General features: G+C 35.7%; 1 protein-coding gene across 1 annotated transcript in view; it reads right to left on the minus strand.

Annotated features, from left to right (window-relative positions):
* The window catches only part of NEMF (nuclear export mediator factor), a 53,744-nt gene that overhangs the window by 8,443 nt on the left and 24,061 nt on the right, over window positions 1–21,240 (minus strand). The window contains exons 16-26 of the mRNA XM_032624573.1: window positions 20,835–20,923; window positions 15,339–15,442; window positions 13,643–13,705; window positions 8,347–8,459; window positions 6,978–7,035; window positions 6,465–6,523; window positions 6,257–6,377; window positions 4,842–5,118; window positions 4,056–4,098; window positions 3,862–3,911; window positions 1,543–1,696 (exon numbers count right to left, since the gene is read on the minus strand). Coding sequence (XP_032480464.1) covers window positions 1,543–1,696; window positions 3,862–3,911; window positions 4,056–4,098; window positions 4,842–5,118; window positions 6,257–6,377; window positions 6,465–6,523; window positions 6,978–7,035; window positions 8,347–8,459; window positions 13,643–13,705; window positions 15,339–15,442; window positions 20,835–20,923 — 1,131 coding nt within the window. The remainder of the gene's footprint in view (window positions 1–1,542; window positions 1,697–3,861; window positions 3,912–4,055; window positions 4,099–4,841; window positions 5,119–6,256; window positions 6,378–6,464; window positions 6,524–6,977; window positions 7,036–8,346; window positions 8,460–13,642; window positions 13,706–15,338; window positions 15,443–20,834; window positions 20,924–21,240) is intronic.

Genomic DNA, 21,240 nt, shown 5'->3' on the forward strand with positions numbered 1-21,240 from the left:
ATGTACCCTGCACTGGAAGGCAGATTCTTAACCACTGGACCACCAGGGAAGTACTGAATTGTTAGAGGACTCTTGCTGGAAATTCCCATGGTATATATTCAAGCTTTTATTGAATGACTAAACACACATTATCTATTAATTTGATGGGTGAAAAAATTCCCCTTGTTGACATAAGCATTTCTCTGATACCTGCTTCCCCACTCCCCAATCTGTCATTTGTCTTTCAACTTTATTGATGGTTCTTTTCTCCACCTGATATTTACTTCAATATTTTTAAAAACATGACTAGCCAATAATTTTTAATGTTTCATATCCTCCCAATCTGTAACAATACTTTATCAAATACTAAATTTTAAAATACACAGTTTATGGTTCTATGTGTAGATTTTATTCTGCCTCACTTTTCTATCTGGCTGTTCCTATGTTAACACATACTGTTTTAATAATTCTAACAGTAAATGTTTTACTACCTAGTAGGGAAATCGTTCCTTGATCTTCTTTTTCAAGATTTTCTGGGACTTCCCTGGTGGTGCAGTGGTTAGGAGTCCGCCTGCCAACGCAGGGGATTCAGGTTCGAGCCCTGGTCCAGGAAGATCCCACATGCCGTGGAGCAGCTGAGCCAGTGAGCCACAACTACTGAAGCCCACACGCCTAGAGCCGGTGCTCCGCAACAAAGACAAGCCACCGCGATAAGAAGCCCCCGCACCGCAACGGAGAGTAGCCCCCGCTCACCACAACTAGAGAAAGCCCGCGCATAGCAATGAAGACCCAACAGAGCCGAAAATAAATAAATAAATAATTGTATTAAAAAAAAAAACCAGCAGATTTTCTTAGCTATTCTCTGGTATTTACTCTTTCAAATGAACTTCAGAATTACTTTATCAAGTTAATTAAAATCTCAATTCTTTTTTGAATGACTTCATGTTGAATTTACATATTAATATGAATTGATTTCTTCCCTTCCATATGTATAGTATATCCTTTCACTTATATGAAGCCCACTGGAAAAAAACATACGAAATTCTGACTACTATGGATGGAGGAAAGATAAAACATGATCTTTACTAAGATTTCAAAGGAATTTAATTTTCCTAAAAATATACCTATACATCAGCTCACAATCTCTTTACACTGCTACAACATTTTTAAAAGTACAGTCTATACCCACTACCTCTTCCTTCATTCCTTACCTTTATAAAATATGTAAGAACTGTAACCAAAATTGCATTAATAACTGAAAAAGAAACCACTGAGTTAAATTATCAGTGGAGACCAGCATTGCCAGTTATTAGCTGAATGTCTCTGGCAAATAAATCACAATCTCCTATTACTCTTCTACATAACATGAAAGCTTCTGTATAGATGATCTTAAAAGAACAGAACAGTGATCTCTATGCTCCCTAAACACTATCTTTTCAACTAATTTTCAAAAGAAGTCACACAGGATTATTCTTGTCTACATCTTGTTTCATTTAAACCTCACAACTTCATTTGTGAATCATGTAGTACTAACTTTAACAGCTCACTCCAAAGTTGTATTACCTTTTGTCCTCGTTTCATTGGCTGCACAGCCGGGACATTTTTGCTGGTGTTCTGATGAGTTTCAATGTGTAGAGCATTTTCTTTTTCTTTGTCCTTTCCTTCTATCATTTCTAAATCCCCTGAGTCACTTGGAAGCTTTTTTTTCTTCATTTCCCTAAATATAAATGAAACGGAAACATCTAAGAACTTCATATTCTTAGTACCCTAAAAAAATTACATGGGGAGGGGAACATGTGCAATATATAAGAGATCAAGGCTTCTGCTTAATTTGTTATCACCAGGCTACAGTATACAAGAAGTGCAAGTCATCATACAAGAAAAAGCTGAAAATTTTTCTCTCATGCATTTATCATTCTTTCTGTCATCCAGGCTCAAAATACTGTCATCCTTGACTTATCTTGATTCAGTAGCCACGTTTAGTCCCTCAACACTTTGATGGCCAGGCACTGGGATTTTGTAGTCTTTGTATCAACATGGCCTTGGCAGATGTTAGGTATTCGATAAAACATTTGTGGATTGGTTGGCAGAATAAATGAATTTTAAAAATAAGCAGATTAAAGAGAAAAGGAAAATTCTATTACTGTGATATTTTTCATGTGCGATCTCTTCTATTCCCAATGCCACTGCCCTAAGGCCAGGTCCTTATCACTTGCCACCCAGACTTCCTCCATATTTCCTCCATAATCTGTTCTCCATGAACTTCTAGATTATTTTTCCATAACTGTTTACCTATGTCACACTCGCATTCAACGTCTTCCAAAAGTCCTCCTCACATCACTTTCAGGATAAGTCTAAAACACTTAGCTTGTCATTCTAGGTTCTCCACTTTTGGTCCAATCTCACTTTGCCAATCTTATCTACCAGTTCACAAACATGAATATTCTGTTCCTTTCACCTCAATCTATCATTTCCCCAAAGCACTTTGAATATTACATCCAAATACCCACCACCTCCTTCCCTTTGATCATACTAATTCTCCTTGGAGTCTCCGACCTTCTTAACTTCATTTACCTAAGATCCTACTATATCTTCAAGGTATAAACTTCTGATGGTATTTCCCAAAACAACTGAACTCAAAGTAAATTCTTACTCCTGAATTACTGTATCACTTTCCGATAACACTATTTATAGTGTTATTTCCGATAACACTATTTATAGATTTATGGCTATTTCCTGAATCCAGGACTCAAAAGCTTCTTGATGGCATGAACTTTATATTTTACCTCTTTTTATTTTAGCATAATACCATGTATTCAGAGAGTTTTCTGTAATTGTTTATAATGATAATCTTTCTCAAAAGAGTTTATTATCCACTTCAATCTAGGGCCTCTTTCTGGAGTGCTTTACTAGTTGTAGTTTTTTTCACCCTACAGTAGTTGTCTCAGTTGTCCCTTTCATTCTGCCTCTATCTTTTTCTTTTTCTGTTCGCCTTCTGAGCCCTACTATATTAGAGAAAAAGAAAAGACAAGGAAGAAACCCCAAGTCGTCTTCTTACATAAAAATTTCCTAATTTCAGTACAGGAATGCCTCAGAGATATTGCAGATTCTGTTCCAGACCACTGTAATAAAGTGAGTATCGCAGTAAAGCGAGTCATGAATTTTTTGGTTTCCCAGTGCATATAAAGTTATGCCTACACTCTACTGCAGTCTATTAAGTGTGCAAAGCAATATGTCTTTAAAAAAGCAATGTATATACCTTAATTTAAAAACACTTTATTGCTAAAAAATGCTTACCACCCTCTGAGCCTTCAGTGAGTCATACTCTTTTTATAATAGTAATATCAAAGATCACTGATCACAGATCACCGTAACAAATATAATAATAATGAAAAAGTTTGAAATATTCCAAGAATTCCAAAATACGACCCAGAGACATGAAGTGAACAAATGCTGTTGGAAAAATGGTGCCAACAGATTTGCTCCATGTGGGGTTGCCATAAACTTTCAATCTGTAAAAAACACAATATCTGCAAAGCACAATAAAATGAGGTATGCCTGTATTCCTGTTTATTTCTATCAATATTATCCTAGAATCAGCCTGTCTAATACACTGCAATTATTATTATACGTATTTATGTAATAAAAGGTCTGTCTTCTGTTACTTGACCTATCTCACTGATTACAGTAGCAGACTGGGGCCCTAAAACAGAAAAACCTGTTAGAGCAGAATATGAAAAACTAAACAAAATTTATGCTAAGTCTTGATAATTTTAGTAAGGGAGATCTTTGTAAGAGCCAAGTGATGTGTCATGACTGAATTGTTAATTAAAACAAAAAAAAAAAAGATGCTTTTCAGTTAAATAACACAAGTATATTTACCTTCTTTCCTTGGCTGACAAATGCCTCCGGCTCTGCAATTTACTGTCGCTCTATTAAAATTAAAACAAAAAACAAGCAAATACAAACAATAACATCGCCACTGTTAATTTTTCATAAAGCTAAAATTAAAAAGTAGAAAATTATTTATTGAAAAGGACATGATGTTCTTCATAAAACTGAAAAAAAACCTTTACCATATTAGAAGATTCCTCTTTTGAAGCCAATTTCTGGAGAGACCTATGGAAACAAACAGAAAGAGAAGTCCACTACCCTATAAAAGGCATTCACTTACAAAGTCCCAAAACATTCCCATATCATACTCTTAGTTAATTATCGGCAATCCTACAAATTTTCAAATTTGGTAAAATTAGAAAAAATATAATCAAACTGCTCATCTCCTCACTTTAAAATATACTCTTAAATAGTTGACATGTATTGGACACTTACTATGTACCAGGCACTGCTAGATGCTTTACATTCATGTAACCTTCAAAACCCTATGAAGGGGGTACCATTCTCTTTTCACCAAGAAGAAAACTGAAGCTTAGACATAGAGTCACTTGCCCAAGGACATACTCTAAGATTCAATACTGGTCTGACTCCTAAGCCTTTCCTAACTACTCCAATAATAAAGCTTTTATAGCTATGGTATGGTTTACCTGGTGATCAGTAAGACATTAAAGACTAACACTTTTTTTTTTTAATGTAACTGCTTTTATTATTAGCATTTATAACCATTTACTTGTTTCTATTTTGACCTAGTTTGGCCACTTTTATATATATTGTGTTTTTCTACCCTGGGTCCTGGGAATTTCTTAAGAGAGATCTACCCCCCTATCAAATGGTGAAAAGATAGTAAGCTCGTAGGACAATGGAGGGTAAAAGCACTGAAGTCAATCTTGGTATTATTTGTATAAGGATTAACTCTTCATCACTCCCAGCTTACAAAATAAAACTTAAAATTACAGTTTTTAAATTACCTTTGGGATTGAAGGTGGGACAAGTCAATGGAAGTATCAGGATAATGTAATGTCTCTTCCCCTTCATCCTTCATTTCACCAACAGGTTCCTGATGCTTTACCACCTCCTCAGATTCTCCTTCATCTTCAGAGCTTTCTTCCTGAATTAGTTCATTTAGCTCATCACCACCACTCTGAATAGTAATATCCCCTTGGTCAACCTGAGTCACAAGTTCCACTTCCACAGGAGTTTCATGTAATTCCTCTTTATCTTCTTCACTGCTACTGTCACCTCCATCTATTGAATTACCATAAGGAAAGTCAGAGTGCTATCACCACAACAAGGTTAGATGATTTCCTTGAAAACTTCATAAAAATATTCAATTCACTCCCTCTTTCTCCAAAAGATCACCAGAAAAATGCCTGATCTTCCCCAAAGGTTACTCTGACTTAGACAAAAGGATACTCTGTATCAGGAATTGTTTGGAATAAATTATCTCCAAGATCCTTTACTACAATAAATTTCTTAGACATTGCGACCATTTCTACAATGAAAACTATTGCTTGTCTTTGTTAAGTATTTCCAAAAAGGAGGAAAACAGAAGTAGTTATATAAATTCTGCCACTTTTATTATAATTTGCACATGAGAACTGAAATGAGATAAAACAAGTTACATAACTGGCACACAGCAAGTGTTCACGCTTTTGCAAAAGGAACACCGTCTAGTAGTAATAATATGGTCTAGTTACCTCACCTATAAAATAAGATGCCACCAACCATCTGACAAGGATGGTTGTGAGAATTCAATAAATAATGTAAATAAAGTATACATGTCATGAACATGGTGAGAATTCAAAAAAATAGAATCATGTACAATAGTAGTTGTAAGTGAAACAATGAACTATTACTCCTAAAAAGGAATGACTCTAGGAGATGTAAAAATAACTTAGAGGGCATACATTCCCTAGTTCCTTTAGGTAGGTAGGTAAATTTATTTCAGCAACCACAGCTGCTCTCTACTTGAAGCAAATACATTATTAAATCAAGCTAAATTCTCATAAGAAATTGTACTTGTTATAAACTCATCTTTGTATTGCTTCTAATTCCTAAACCCAAAAGTAAATGCTCACTTATATATACCCGAGTCTATCTCTGTTAAACACATTTATGTACTACTCATTAAATACTGGGGAAGTTTTATAATATAAACATATATTCAAGTATTAGTTATGGATCCAATTAAACACTTTATAATTCACTAGAATAAGTATATTTAACATTTCCAAAACCAAAATTCAATAAACTTGACAGCCAGTTGGGGTTTTTTTGGAAATTTTAATTACCCCAAAAGAGACGATCTTCTAAGTAAGAATTTAGAAGCAAAACTAGACAACAGAAAACATTATAAGCTACTTTATTAAAATCTGTAAACTACCTAGTTGTTCCATTTCCTCTGATATGAGTTCACTTGTGCAAATCGCCAGTGTCTCCATGTCTTCATCCTGCACTCTGACTTTTCGTTCACCCCGATGTCTCCAAATACAAGACTCATCTACCTATGGAAACAGTTCTTTTCACTGGTGGAACTTTAGGTTAAGACTAATGAAAATCAGAAAAAAAATAATGAAGAAGCTGAAGAGTACCTTAAAGAGGAAGCTAAACCCCATCATTAGATGTGAGGGAGGAAGGAAATTCTTTTTTCCTACGAAAGATAATGTACATAAATGTTTTAAAAATAGTTTTCTCCATCTTATGCTTGTAAGATATCTGCCACAATGGTCACGTTTGTTCTGTCTTTTCTCTGTCGTGAAGGAACATTTCCCATTTACAGAATTTGGCATTATGTATAGGAACAGGAATTAAGAAAGAAAAAATATGAGTGCTTGCTCTCATCATCTAGGTTAGTCAGATCCTGAATAATCTATTTTTAGAAAAAAGGTCATGCTATATTTTCTTACCCTTATAAATGTAAACTATATGAAAGTACACTGTCATCAATAAAAATATATATGGAGATGACATGTCAAATGCTAAATTTGCTACACCACAGCAAAATTTTGACTTCATATATGAAGTCAGAATAATTAGTTTCTGTTCTGAGAATATTAGTAGATGGTCCTCAAACCTGTCTCCATAATCCACTGGCAAGTCATTACCTCTTATCATGAAGCTTCCTGTTGTCAAATATTCTCCAGTTGGTGCTGTTTTAGACACCTGAGGAACACAATAATACATTATACTCTTGTCTTAAGAAATATGTTTTTTAAATTTTCACCTGAGAAAGTAAAGCCATATTGAAGTAAAGAGTACTACGTCCTGAAAAGTTTATAATTTAGCAAAAATTCTTAACACTGAAGGGCTATCTCTTCAGAGATAGGTATACGTTTGTCCGTAACAAAGAAAAGAAATAATGAAGGATACACTACATCAATCATTTTCAAATGCCATGGACTAGAGCCACAACTGATCCACATTTCCTCTAATGTGAGACATAAGAAAAACAAGGATAGTTTAATAAGCTCATCATAAAGGTATAAAACTATATTTACTATATTTATTACATTAAATCCTTTCCTGATATATTTTTTTTGGTAATGAAATAAACTTTCATCTTAGTAAATAAAGATAATAGCATATTTTTAAAAATATCTTCTAATTTGGCAAAATAGGAAGTGAGCAATATAACTCCACAATTTAAAAAAATTGTACACATCTGTGAAACACCCAAATCTGAGAGTATCTTTACTAGTAACAGTTATGCAAGGGATTAAAAGCACACTAAAAAAACCTATTCATAAAAGAATTAAAGCCACTTTTATAATAGTACCAAGGCAGAAAATATAATCCCAGAAGTGATATTAATTTCCTAAGGACACAATATCACAACGTAGCGGAAAATAATAAATATAAACAGATATAAAATGAAACTAAATCTAAGGGAGGATAATAGTATGAACTCTTTTTACCTTGCTGTATAGCTTTAAGACTTTGTAAAAGTTTATCATTATCAATTATAATTCTTGAGAACGTGAAATGAATAGCAATGTGAAGTCATATATGGAATGAAGTATCATCAAAAAAATAGCATTAACCACAAAGAAGGACAATTACTAAACCAAGTGTATAGAAAAAACCACTGGATATACCTACTTTACAGGAAGGGCCAAAGAGAATTCAGAAAATTTCAACCAAGGCGAACAGGAGAAAGACTTTTTAGGTCAGTAGGCCAGTCATAACTGGAACAGTCTTTATCCCATATAATTACATGGATCACTCTCAAATCTTACCTTTCCAGAAAGGCCTTCCCTGACACTACATTCAAACTGGTAGCCTCTATCACTCTCTATCCCCTTACTCTGCTTTAAAAATAAACTTTGTTACCTGCCACTACATATCTATTTTTCAACACCAAAATGTCAACTCCATCACAAGGTACTTTGTCTGCCTTGTTCAATTCTATATCCTCACAATTTGGAACACAGTTGCTCTTACTAAATTAAGAAAAAGGACCACAGCCCTTATTACCTGATGATGGTACACCCACCAAGCACTAGTGATAACTCGTGCATCCCAAGCAGCACTGTAGCAAAGTGCCATCGTGCCAGCTTCAGTCAAGGTCCGAGGCGGAATTGGTTCTCCTGTAATAACAATACTAGAACGCTTCAGTACCAAAGTACAGACTTTCTAGAGCAAGACATGGAAACCACATGCAGCATAACAGGTTCACTCCTCTTATATTTTAAATAATAATACCACACTTTAATTTCAGTATTACAAGAAGTTACTATTTTTATTAAAAATGTATTTACAGGGCTTCCCTGGTGGTGCAGTGGTTAAGAATCTGCCTGCCAATGCAGGGAACACGGGTTTGATCCCTGGTCTGGGAAGACCCCACATGCCACGGAGCAACTAAGCCCATGCGCCACAACTAATGAGCCTGCGCTCTAGAGCCTGCAAGCCACAACTACTGAGCCCGTGTGCCAGAACTACTGAATCCCACACGCCTAGAGCCCATGCTCCACAACAAGAGAAGCCACCGCAATGAGAAGCCCGCGCACTGCAATGAAGAGTAGCCCCCGCTCGCTGCAACTAGAGAAAGCCTGCGCACAGCAACAAAGACCCAACACAGCCAAAAATAAATAAATTAAAAATAATTTTTTTAAATGTATTTACACAGCAGGTTTTTAAATGGTCTAAGTAAATAAAACAAGTCAGAGAAGAAATATCTTCTCTTTTATCAGTAATTCTAACTTCATTCCAGAAAGGATAATTTAGAAAAATCTATTCAAAGGTTGAAGACTTCCAGAATTACTATATATTGCCTAATTTGCCAAAATGAAGAGCATATTAATATACCCCTACAGTAAGAATTCAAATATTTTAAAATTGGGATATAATTCACATACCATAAAATTCACTCTTTTAAAGTGTACAATTCAGCGGGTTTTAGTATAGTCATAAAGCTATGCAATCATTACCATTAATTTCAGAACATTTTCATCATCCCCAAAAGAAATCCTGTATCTATTAATAGTCACTTCATCTTCCCAGCCACTGGCAATCACTAATCTACTTTCTGTCTCTACAGATTTGCCTATTTTTGAATTTCATATACATGGAATTATACATACCTGGCTTCTTTCACTTAGCATGTTTTCAAGGTTCATTCATGTGAGAGCATATTTCAGTACCTCATTTCTTTTTAAGTCTAAATAATATTCTATTATATGGATACATCACATTTTGTTTATTAATCAATGGATCGACATACAGGTTGTTTCCATTTCTTGGCTATTATAATGCTATTATGAATATCTGCAAATAAGTTTGGACATATGTTTTCAATTATCTTGGAATACCTAAGAGTGGAATTGCTGGGTCACATGGTAAAATCTATGTTTACCTTTTTCAGAAACTATGAAACTATTTCCTATAGCAGCTAGATCATTGTCCATTCCCACCTGCAGTGTATAAGAGTTCCAATCTCTCCACAACCTTAGCAACATGTTACTGTTTGTTTTTTTGTTTCTTTTGGCTGCCCTGTGTGGCTTGTGGGATTTTAGTTCCCCGACCAGGGATTGAACCCAAGCCCTTGGCAGTGACAGTGTGGAGTCCTAACCACTGGACGGCCAGGGAATTCCCACTGTCTGTTTTTTTATTTCAACTATTCTTGTGGGTGTTAAGTGGTATTTCTCTGTGGTTTTGATTTGCATTTCCCTAACGGACAAATGATGCTGAGCATCTTATCATGTGCTTGTTGGCCTTTTGTGTATCTTTGGAGAAATGTCTATTTCACATTTTAAAAATTTTGTTCATTTTAAAATTGCCTTTCTATTGTTGAGTCAGAAGAGTTCTAGAGTTCTTTGGATATTGGTCCTTAATCAGATAAATGACTTGCAAATATTTCCTCCCATTCTGTGGACTGTCTTTTCACTTTCTTGATAAGAGTCCTCTGAATTAAAGTTTTAATTTTGCTTAAATCTGATTTGTTTTCTCTTCGGTTGCTTGTGCTTATGGTGTCATAGCTAAAAAATGACTTCCTGATCCAAGATTATGAAGTTTTTTTACACCTTATTTTCTTCTAAAAGTCTTATAGTTTTAGCTCTTAAATTTAGGTCTGATGCAATTTTTTTTTTTTTTTTTTCGGTACGCGGGCCTCTCACTGTTGTGGCCTCTCCCGTTGCGGAGCACAGGCTCCGGACGCGCAGGCTCAGCGGCCATGGCTCATGGGCCCAGCCGCTCCGCGGCACGTGGGATCTTCCCGGACCGGGGCACGAACCCGTGTGCCCTGCATCGGCAGGTGGACTCTCAACCACCTGCGCCACCAGGGAAGCCCTGATGCATTTAATTTTTTTTTTTTTTTTTTTTTTTGCGGTACGCGGGCCTCTCACTGCTGTGGCCTCTCCCGTTGTGGAGCACAGGCTCCAGATGCGCAGGCTCAGCGGCCATGGCTCACAGGCCCAGCCACTCCGCGGCACGTGGGATCTTCCCAGACCGGGGCACGAACCTGCGTCCCCTGCACTGGCAGGCGGACTCTCAACCACTGCACCACCAGGGAAGCTCCTGCTTTTAATTTTTATAAATGGTATGAAGCAGGGGTCTAACTTCATTCTTTGGCACATGGATATTAGTTGCATCAGCCCTATTTGTTGAAAAAATTATTCTATCCCCACTGAATGGCCTTGGCACCCTTGCTGAAAATCAACTGACCATAAACAAGGAATCTCAATTCTCTTCATTAATCTATCAGTCCATCCTCACACCAATATCACACTGTCCTGATACCACACTGACTGTTGTTTTGTAGGAGGTTTTGAAATCAGGTAGTATGAGTCCTCCAATTTTGTTCTCCGTTTTCAAGAATGATTTGGCTAATCTGGGTACTCTGCATTTCCACATGAATTTCAGTATGAGCTTTGTCCATCTCTGCAAAAACAGGCAGCTGGAATTTTGAGAGGAACTGCACATATCTGTAGATTAATGTGGGAAGTACTGCCATCAGAACGATATTAAGACTTCTAATTCATAAACACTGGAAGTGTTCCCCTTTATTTAGGTCTTCTTTAATTTCTTTCAATGATGTTTTGTAGTTCAGTGTGTATGTCTCGCATTTCTTTTTGGTAAATTTATTACTAAATATTTTATTCTTTTGTAATCCTGTTATAAGTGGATGTTTTATTAATTTCCTTTTAATACTGCTTATTGCTAGTATATAGAAATATAACTGACTTTTATATATTGACCTTATATCCTAGATGTTGCTGAACTTATTAACTAATAATTTTTAGTAGATTGCTTAAGGTTTAAATATATAAGATTATGTCATTTGCAAACAGAGATAGTTTTATCTGTCCCTTACCAATTTGGATATTTTAAACTTTTTATTGCCTAATGGCCTACTTAGAACCTCCATACAATGTTGAATAAAAGTGTGGCAAGAACAGATGTGCTTATATTGTTCCTGATCTTGGGGTAAAAGCTCTCAGTCTTTCACCATTAAGCATGATTTTTAGCTGTGGATTTTTTCATAGATGTTCTTTACCAACTTGAGTAAGTTTCCATCTATTCTTAGTTTGTTGAGTGTTTGTATCACAAATGAGTACTGGATTATTACCAAAGGCTTTTTCTGCATCAATTGAGATCATCATGTGGTTTTTGTCCTTTATTTTACTAATACACTGTATTACATTAATTTTCATACGTTAAACCAACTTTGCATTCCTGGGAATAAATCCCACTTTATCATGTGTATAATCCTTGTAATATGCTGCTGGATTCAGTATCCTAATATTTTGTTGAGGATTTTTGTGTCTATATTCATAAATGATATTGGTCTGTAGTTTTCTTTCCTGTGATATCTTCACCTGGTTTTGTTATTAGGGTAATACCAGCCCTATAGAATGAGTTAGAAAGTTCCTCTCTCTTCTATCTTTTGGAAGTTTATGAAGGATTGATGTTCAGTCTTCTTTAAAAGTTCTGTAGATTTTAGGAATTTGAATCTTATAGTTTTGGTTAGTCTAGCTAAAGGTTTATCAGTTTTATCGATCTTTTCAAAGAACTAACTTTGGTTTTGTTGATTTTTCTCCACTGTCTTTCTATTCTGTTTTATTTTCACTCTAATCTTTACCATTTCCCTTCCTTTCCTTACTATGGGTTATCTGCTTTTCTTTTTCTAAATCTTAATGTGTACAGTTTTGTTATTGATTTCAAATCATTCCTTTTTTATTATAGGTAGTACAGCTATAAATTTCTCTCTGAGCACTGCCTTAGGTGCATCTCATAAGTCTCAATAAATTTGCTTGCATTTCATTCACCGCAAAGTATTTTCTAATACCCCCTGTGATTTCCTCTTTGATCCACTGGTTATTTTATGAGTGTGTTGTTTATTTCCACCCATTTGTGAATTTTCTAAATTTTCTTCTATTAGTGGTTTCTAATTTCACTCCATTATGGTCAGAAAATTTACTTTATATGATTCATTAGTTTTAAATTAACTGAGACTTATTTTATAGACTATCATATGGTCCACCCTGGAGAATGTTCCATGTGCACTTGAGAAGAATGAGTAATCTAGTGTTGTGAGGTAGAGTGTACTAGAGATATGTGTACAATCTAGGTAACTTGAGTGTTGTTCAACTCTTCTATTTCTTTGTTGATCTTATAGCTAGTTATTCTAGCCATGATTGAAAGTTAGGTATTGATGTCTTGAACTACTATTATTAAATTGTCTATTTCTCCCTTCAATTCTGTCAGATTTTGCTTCATGTATTCTACGGCTCTATTGTTGGATGCATATATGTTTGTTTATTTATTATTTTATAAATTCATTTACTTATTTTTGGCTGTGTTGGGTCTTTGTTGCTGCACGCAGGCCTTCTCTAGTTGTGCGAGCGGGGGCTACTCTTCATTGTGGTGTGTGGGCTTCTCATTCCAGTGGCTTCTCTTGTTGCAGAGCACAGGCTCTAGGCATGCGGGCTTCAGTAGTTGTGGCACATGGACTCAGTAGTTGTGGCTCGCAGGCTCTAGAGCACAGGCTCAGAAGTTGTGGTGCACGGGCTTAGCTGCTCCACGGCATGTGGGATCTTCCTAGACCAGGGCTCGAACCTGTGTTCCCTATACCGGCAGGCAGATTCTTAACCACTGCACCACCAGGGAAGTTACAGATGCGTATGTGTTTATAACTGTTACACCTTATTGATGGATTGACACTTTTATCATTATAAAGTGTCCTTCTTTATCTGTATTAGTGATTTTTCTCTTATACTAAAAACACTTTAAACAAAAGAATTAAAGTTATGAATAATAGAAAGAAATATATTACCTGTTGGATTCTTAATTACACAGCTAGTTGCTCCATGAAGGTCAGCATGTACATAAATGTCCCCTTTAAAACAAATAAGAAATAATACTTTAAGTCCTGTTTCTTTGTTTTTAAGTTGAAATTGTTTATTTACTTATTGTTTAATGGGTTCAAAATCCAAAAGGTATAAGAAGACATATAAAGAAAAGTCTATCTCCCACCCCTGGGAGATTTCTCATAGGCCTCCTCAGAGGAAAGCAATGCTAATAAGGCATATTACAAAAATGGTCACAGTTCTTCTCCCTCCCTCTATCCACACTTCTTTGCTCTATGTCCTTGAAGCTTCTCCCATCAAGAGGTGGAGTCCACTTCCCCATCCCTCAAATGTGGGCCGACGCCTTGACCTGCCTTGGCCAGCAGAATGTGGCAGATGTGACCAAATGCCAGTTCCCAGCCTAGGCCTTGAGAGGTGCTGTATGCATCCTCTTTTTCTCTCAGAAATTTGCTGAGTTACCATATAAGCAAGCCCAGGCTAGCCTGATGATGGGTGAGAGACACATAGAGATGAGTCATCCTAGCAAGTGCAAAGGTCCTGAGGACCATAGATGGTTGACAAATGTGACAAACAGCCAGGAAGCCAGACTGAAGGAAAGTAAGAAATGAGGCTAGAGAAGAAGTCAGGAGCCTTGTAAGCCACAATGAGGACTTCTAGTTTTATTCTGAAGTGTGTAATAGCAACAAATGAATAAATGAGCAAACAGATGAATGCAGCAATGAATGGTCAACTAGGGAAAAGTAAAGTGCATGGTTTCTAACAGAAAAAATGAGCAGCCGTTGTTTGCCATGGATAGTTCATCTGAGATTTGAAACTCAAAGAAGAGCAAAGCCCACACAGCTCCATGAAAGGCTCAGCTCACAATGAACAAAGTTAGAGAAGACAGAGACCAAGCCCTGGGTACCATGTAACCTAACCCTGTTGCTTTCTTTCCTGGTTCTGGATCCTCAGATCCAGACATCAGATTAGCTCTGATACTGATTATTGATTTCTGATACTCACACTGAGGGTTCAGCCACAGTGAAGTGGTGGTTATCGGCAAACAAAAAAAAAAGAGAGGGGCTTCCCCGGTGGCGCAGTGGTTGAGAGTCTGCCTGCCGATGCAGGGGACGCAGGTTTATGCCCCAGTCCGCGAAGATCCCACATGCTGCAGAGCGGCTGGGCCCGTGAGCCGTGGCCGCTGAGCCTGCGCGTCCGGAGCCTTTGCTCCGCAACGGGAGAGGCCACAACAGTGAGAGGCCCACGTACCGCAAAACAAAACAAAACAAAACAAACAAAAAAAAAAACGAGAGGCCTTACAACACAGCACTTAAGTCCTGCTTCTAAAAGTGAAAAATGGTCACAAACTTCAGCACTGAAAAATTAAGCTTTTAAAAATCTGATCTACAATGACTTTGGAGGATTGAAAGCTATTTTCTTAATGCAGTAGAAAATCAAAAATCTAATACTACAGATTAGCTCGGCATTACTACTTTAGGGATATTCACGTAAAATGTGAATCAAGTGTCAAAGCACATATTCAACAAACCATAAACCATGAAATTCTTTCTACCAATTAAATCTGTCAAACAAAGGAGTACAAGATAAAAATCTACACCTAATATTGAGATAACCAATCCAGTTACTTAAAAGAAAATTCTTCAGAATTTTAATCTTACCTACCTGGTGTCAAGTATCTTTTCACAATTATTTCATTCTGTTGCTGATCTCGTCCACCAATAATTAGATAGTTCTCTGAGCTAATGAACCAGAGGAATTTCTCAAACCTATCAAATTTTAAAGAAAAAAGTTAACATTTCTTTCCCTTCATAGTTGCCTGAATTCATGCCCTTTTAACAAACAAAATAAAACAGAAAGCTCTCCTATCTGTGAAGGTTAAGACAACTTGATGGCTTAATTTCTTAAGACATCAAGCTGAATTTTACTGAAAACTTGCAATACAAATTGCCCTAGGATATTCTTAAGACAGTCTCAGTAGAAAACAATTAAATTTTATGCTTAAAAAATATGCTCTCCTTTATTTCCCTCCCATATAGACAGCCTTCTTAAACTGACGTTGTAACAATGAATTACAAAAAGCAAAAGCATAAAATGTCACATGGTCCCTAGGTTTAGCTTTCTTTCAGTGGGGCACTGGATAGGCTTTGGGACCACCGATGAGAAAGAAAAGCTGTTTTCCCATTCTGTCCTCAATCAACTGAATGTTTACATATATGATATTCTTTACAGTTTAAAAAAAATACTAAAAACCACAAATTGCTGTCAGAAGTGTAAAATTATAACTTTTCTCAAGAAACAAATTAACTTGGGTTTTCATGATTAATACATACCACCACAATAAAAAGTAAAGAGTGTATATTTGTATGACATTTAGAAAATGAGATGCACATAAATATTTCCTATTTTACATATGACTCACAAGATAATTTTTTTATGATTTAACCTAGAATTTAAAAATTTCTGGTTAAAGATGATAGATTGAGCACAGGCATTAAATGAAACTTCCTCATAGCTCCCAAAATATAATAGCAAAAGGACTCTATTCCTATTTTCTAATCTGATTTTTTATTGAGCAATACATACACATGGTTCAAAAAATGTTTTAATTACATAAAAAAGTATAGTGAGAGATCCTACATCTCTTCAGTTCCCACAGCTGCTACTAACCAATTGGCCATTAGCTTCCTGTATCCCTCTCCAGAGTTTCTTTATACATACAAAAGCTAAAATAAAATGCTTATTCTAAACCTTTTCTCTTTTTCAGACACAACACACTGTTCTGCATATTTTTTTCACTTAAAAATATATTTTCCTCATTGCTGAATGGATGTACTATACTGATTTAACCACTTCCCTATTGATGGTAAAGAGGTTTGCAAAAAGACATAAACCCACAAGGACAAAAAGAATGTGAAAGATAAATCAAGGATGTATTTTGTAATCATCCTAGCAGAGGAATACATAACTAACAGGCCAAAAAAAAAAAAAGCCAACTAATCAAAATAAAGCAACAAGGAAGACAAAAAAGAACACAGAACAAATAAGACACACTGAAAGCTAGCAGTAAGAAGGTTAGATTTAAACCCAAATATATCAGAAATTATATTAAATATAAATGTAGTCAATTCTCCAGGTAAAATGCAAAGACTGTCAGACTGGAGAAAAAACAATGATATATACTCCTTTAAAATATAAGGATATAAAAAGGTTGAAACATAATGATGGAAAAAGATAATACCATGCAAATACTAACCAAAGAACAGTTTATACAGTTTTAACATCTCACACAGATGGAAAAAATAGATATAAAAGGACATTTCATTAAAATTAATAAAAGGCTCAATTCACTGAGATGATATAACAGTTCTATATTTGTATCACCTAATTACATAGCCTCACATATATAAAGCAAAAGTTCAGAAGTAAAAGGAGAAACAGATAATCCAAACTGTATGATATTTAACACACTTCTCTCAGTAACTGGGAAAACAAGCATTAAAAAGAGAATTATAAAGATGCCAAAGATTTGAACAACATGATTGATAAACATGACCTGATATTGAGAAATGCACTCAGTAACTGTAGAAAAGACACTATTTTCAACTATATATGAAACATTTATAAATAAAGCTGCCCGTAAATAGACTGGGCCATAAAGCAAGTTTCAACAACAAACACCAAATGACTGAGATAATTCAGAATATCACCTCTTTTACGCAAATAAAGCTAAAAATCAGTAACAAAAAGATAACCAAAAACCCCCATGTGTTTGGACAGTAATACATATACTTCTAAATAATGCATGAGTGAAGAAATCACCATGGATATTAGAATATATCTTGACATGAAAGATAATGAAAATCCTAAACAACAAAACTTTTTCGATACAGTTAAAGCCATGCTGAGGGAAATTCACTGCATTACATATATTAGAAAAGAGGCCGGGGGAAGGGAGAAATCAATGAACTAAGCTTCTGTCTCAAGAAATCAGAAAGGAAAATGCAAATAAATCCCAAAGAAAAGTAGAAGGATGAAAATAATTATTAAAATAGAAGGCACATATATAATACTGGAGATCAATAGTCAAAAACTGGTTCTTTAATGATATTAATACTACTGAAAATCCTCTGGTCAGATTAATCAAGTAAGAGAGAAGGCACAAATAATTCTTGAATGAAAAGGGAGAAGTAATTAATGATTCTAGGGATGTTAAAAACTTAAGTGGAGGGACCTCCCTAGTGGTCTAGTGGTTAAGACTCCATGCTTCCACTGCAGAGGGAATGGGTTTGATCCCTGATCAGGGAACTAAGATCCCGCATGCCATGCGGTGTGGCCAAAAAAAAAAAAAAAAGTGGAATATTATAAACTTTTTGCCAATAAATTTCAAACTTTGGACAAAATAGATAAAGTCTTAGAAAAACATTGCTAACCAAAACTAGAAAATCTGAGTAGTCCTTTTATCTACTAAAGAATTTGAATCTGTAATGAAAAACTTTCCCATGAAGAAAACTCCAGGTGACTTCCATCAACATTTAAGGACAACTGATAAAGGAACACTTTCCAATTTGTTTTATGAGATAATATAACCTTGTACCAACAGATAACAAAAACATTATGAGAAATGAAAATTACAGGTCAATCATATTCATCAATAGAGATGTTAGAGAGAGAAAGAAAAAAGCAACAAAATTTTGAAAGCTGGGAAATAAATGAACAAGTGAGCAGACTCAAGAAGCTGAATCCTGAGCTGACGGTGCAAAAAACCAAGAGACAAATCAACTTACACTGTGTGACCCATAAAGAGCACAGGTACTGCTAGAAATAGGGTTTAAGATGAGGTTTAAAAACAGAAGAACTGGCTGAAAATCTTATCAAGAAGTAAGCACTTCCCTAGATCTTTCCAGCTCGGAACACGGTGGTTAACTTCCCCTTCAACACTCTAACGGAAAGTTAGAAATTAATTCTTTAAAAGGGTACAAAGAGGATCTCTGGACTAGGGGAAACGTATCACAGTTGTAAGCAGGGATAATATATGTAAAATAGGGCAATTAAGTGAATGTATGAAATACTGGATACTAAGACTCTCCAGCTTATTATTTCCACTGAGCTCCCAAAATGGTGATAGCCAGGTCTTCACTTTACAAATAGAAGAGAAAGAAGCTTTTGTGGGAAATGAGACCAGCCGAAAAGGCAAAAAGCTAAAGACTTCAAGGGTTCCACAGATGGCCCACACAGATCATTTTACAAGTCCAACAACCCACAAAGAACTTCCAATCACCATTTTAATGTTCTGCTATAAAAAGTGAGTAGACAGTCAAGGATCACCAGACGTACACAAGTGAACGCTGGAGACAAAGCCAACAAATAGAAAAAAGAAACTTGGAGAAGACAGACCTGCAAGAAAAGGATACTAAATAAAATGTAATACATCAAAACTATTCTCAGTTATAAAGAAACTAGAGCAGTAAGTTTTTTAAAGTAACATTCCAAAAACAGCTTAAAATTAAAACATGATAGGAAGAAATAAAAGATTAAAACATTCAATGGAAGGATTGAAAGATAAAGTTGAGAAAATCTCAGAATATAGAACAAAAAGTTGAAAAACAGAAAATGCAATGCAATAGGACTGCTAAGGGGCGGAGGGGTCCCATAAGTAAACCATGAGACTTCTAGAAAGAAAGAAAAAGAAAACAAAACAAAAAAAGACAGAAGGTAGGCAATTTTCTAAGAAATAGTTCAAGAAAATTTCTCCAAACCACGTTTCCAATTTAAAAGGCCCACAAAGTATCCAGCATAAGGGATAAAAACATCGTCACCAACCTATATTCCTGTGAAATTTTGGAAAACTGAGAGGAAGAAAAAAAAGATCTAGAAGCTTACAGAATGGCAAAAACAAGTTTCCTATTAAAACAGCAACTATCAAAATGACAGAAAACTCAAGATCAAATCTGGAAGTTAATACAATGGACAATGCCTTTTTAAAAGTCTGAGGGAAACATATTTTCAAATTAGAATTCTATACCTATCCAAACTCTTATGAGTAAAATAATTTTTTTATACATTGGACACCTCAAAAACTTTAACTTCTACATACCCCTTTTCATGAAGCTTCTAGAGCACATAGTCCATAACCAAAGAAAAAGGAAGTTTGAGATTCAGGACAGAAGATACAACACAGAGAGAGGTTACAGAGAAGTTCCAGGATAATAAAAAAAAGGAGATCTTAAAATGCTTACAGTAACCAATCTAGAACAAAGTAGGTCAAAAAGCTCCAGGAAAGACTTCTGCAAGAAGATGATACTGATAAAATTCCAATATGTTTGAACACACTTGGAAGCGAATTTGGACATGGCTAATAACAAGAACAAAAATAAAAAGAAAGCAAATGAAACAATTATTAACTTCAGGGAAGGTAAAATACTGAGCAGGAAAGGAAAACAGAATACTATATGATCCAGCTCTGATTACAACTTAAATATTCATAATAATGTTAACACAGAACATCAGTCTTGACAAAATTATGCTGTAAGTATATTGAGAAGCCAGGTGATGTGTGTGTATGTAACGGAGCACAAATGGAAAGAATAAAATCTTCACTTTCGGGCTTCCCTGGTGGCGCAGTGGTTGAGGGTCCACCTGCCGATGAAGGGGACACGGGTTTGTGCCCCGGTCCAGGAAGATCCCACATGCAGCGGAGCGGGTGGGCCCGTGAGCCATGACCTGCGCGTCCGGAGCCTGTGCTCCACAACGGGAGAGGCCACAACAGTGAGAGGCCTGCGTACCGCAAAAAAAAAAAAATCTTCACTTTCCAAGGTGGGAAGTTATTTATTTTTTTTTTAAACATCTTTATTGGGGTATAATTGCTTTACAATGGTGTGTTAGTTTCTGCTTTATAGTGGGAAGTTATTAATAGAGTGTAAAACAGAAAAATTACGAAGCAGCAATATATTACTAAGAGAAATGGAGGTATACATCAAAAGATTCAGCTAAAAGAGCTAAAAGTTTCCTTGGGAGAGGAGACAATAGGAGTAGGGATAAAAGTTTGCGGGGTTACTGGTTTTTTAACAAGCTTTGTAGAACTGCTTGATTTTCTAAATAATGTGCATGTATAATTTTGATAGAAAGAAAAAATGTATTTTAAAAAGGTAGAATACTTACCAATATACTTTTCTTGCTTTTTGAATAGAGGTAACTGTCTGGACTTCTTTTAAGGTTTGCTTTGTTTTCTTTTCTGCTGATTTGAACGCCTATTCGTAAGAAAAGAGTTTTTAAGTAATCTGTTGAAAATTTACTTAAATAACACCAAGTAAATGACAGGGGAAGAAATGGGTTTTTAAATGTCACAAATGGCACTATCTAAACACACACACCATACACACATGAAAGTAATAAAATAGGGACTTTCCTGGTGGCGCAGTGGTTAAGAATCCGCCTGCCAATGCAGGGGACACGGGTTCGATCCCCGGTCCAGGAAGATCCCACATGCTGTGGAACCACTAAACCTATGCACCACAACTACTGAGCCTCTGCTCTAGAGTCCACAAGCCATAACTACTGAGCCCAC

This window comes from Phocoena sinus, chromosome 2 (assembly GCF_008692025.1).
Source record: "Phocoena sinus isolate mPhoSin1 chromosome 2, mPhoSin1.pri, whole genome shotgun sequence".
Taxonomy (NCBI): Eukaryota; Metazoa; Chordata; class Mammalia; order Artiodactyla; family Phocoenidae; genus Phocoena; species Phocoena sinus.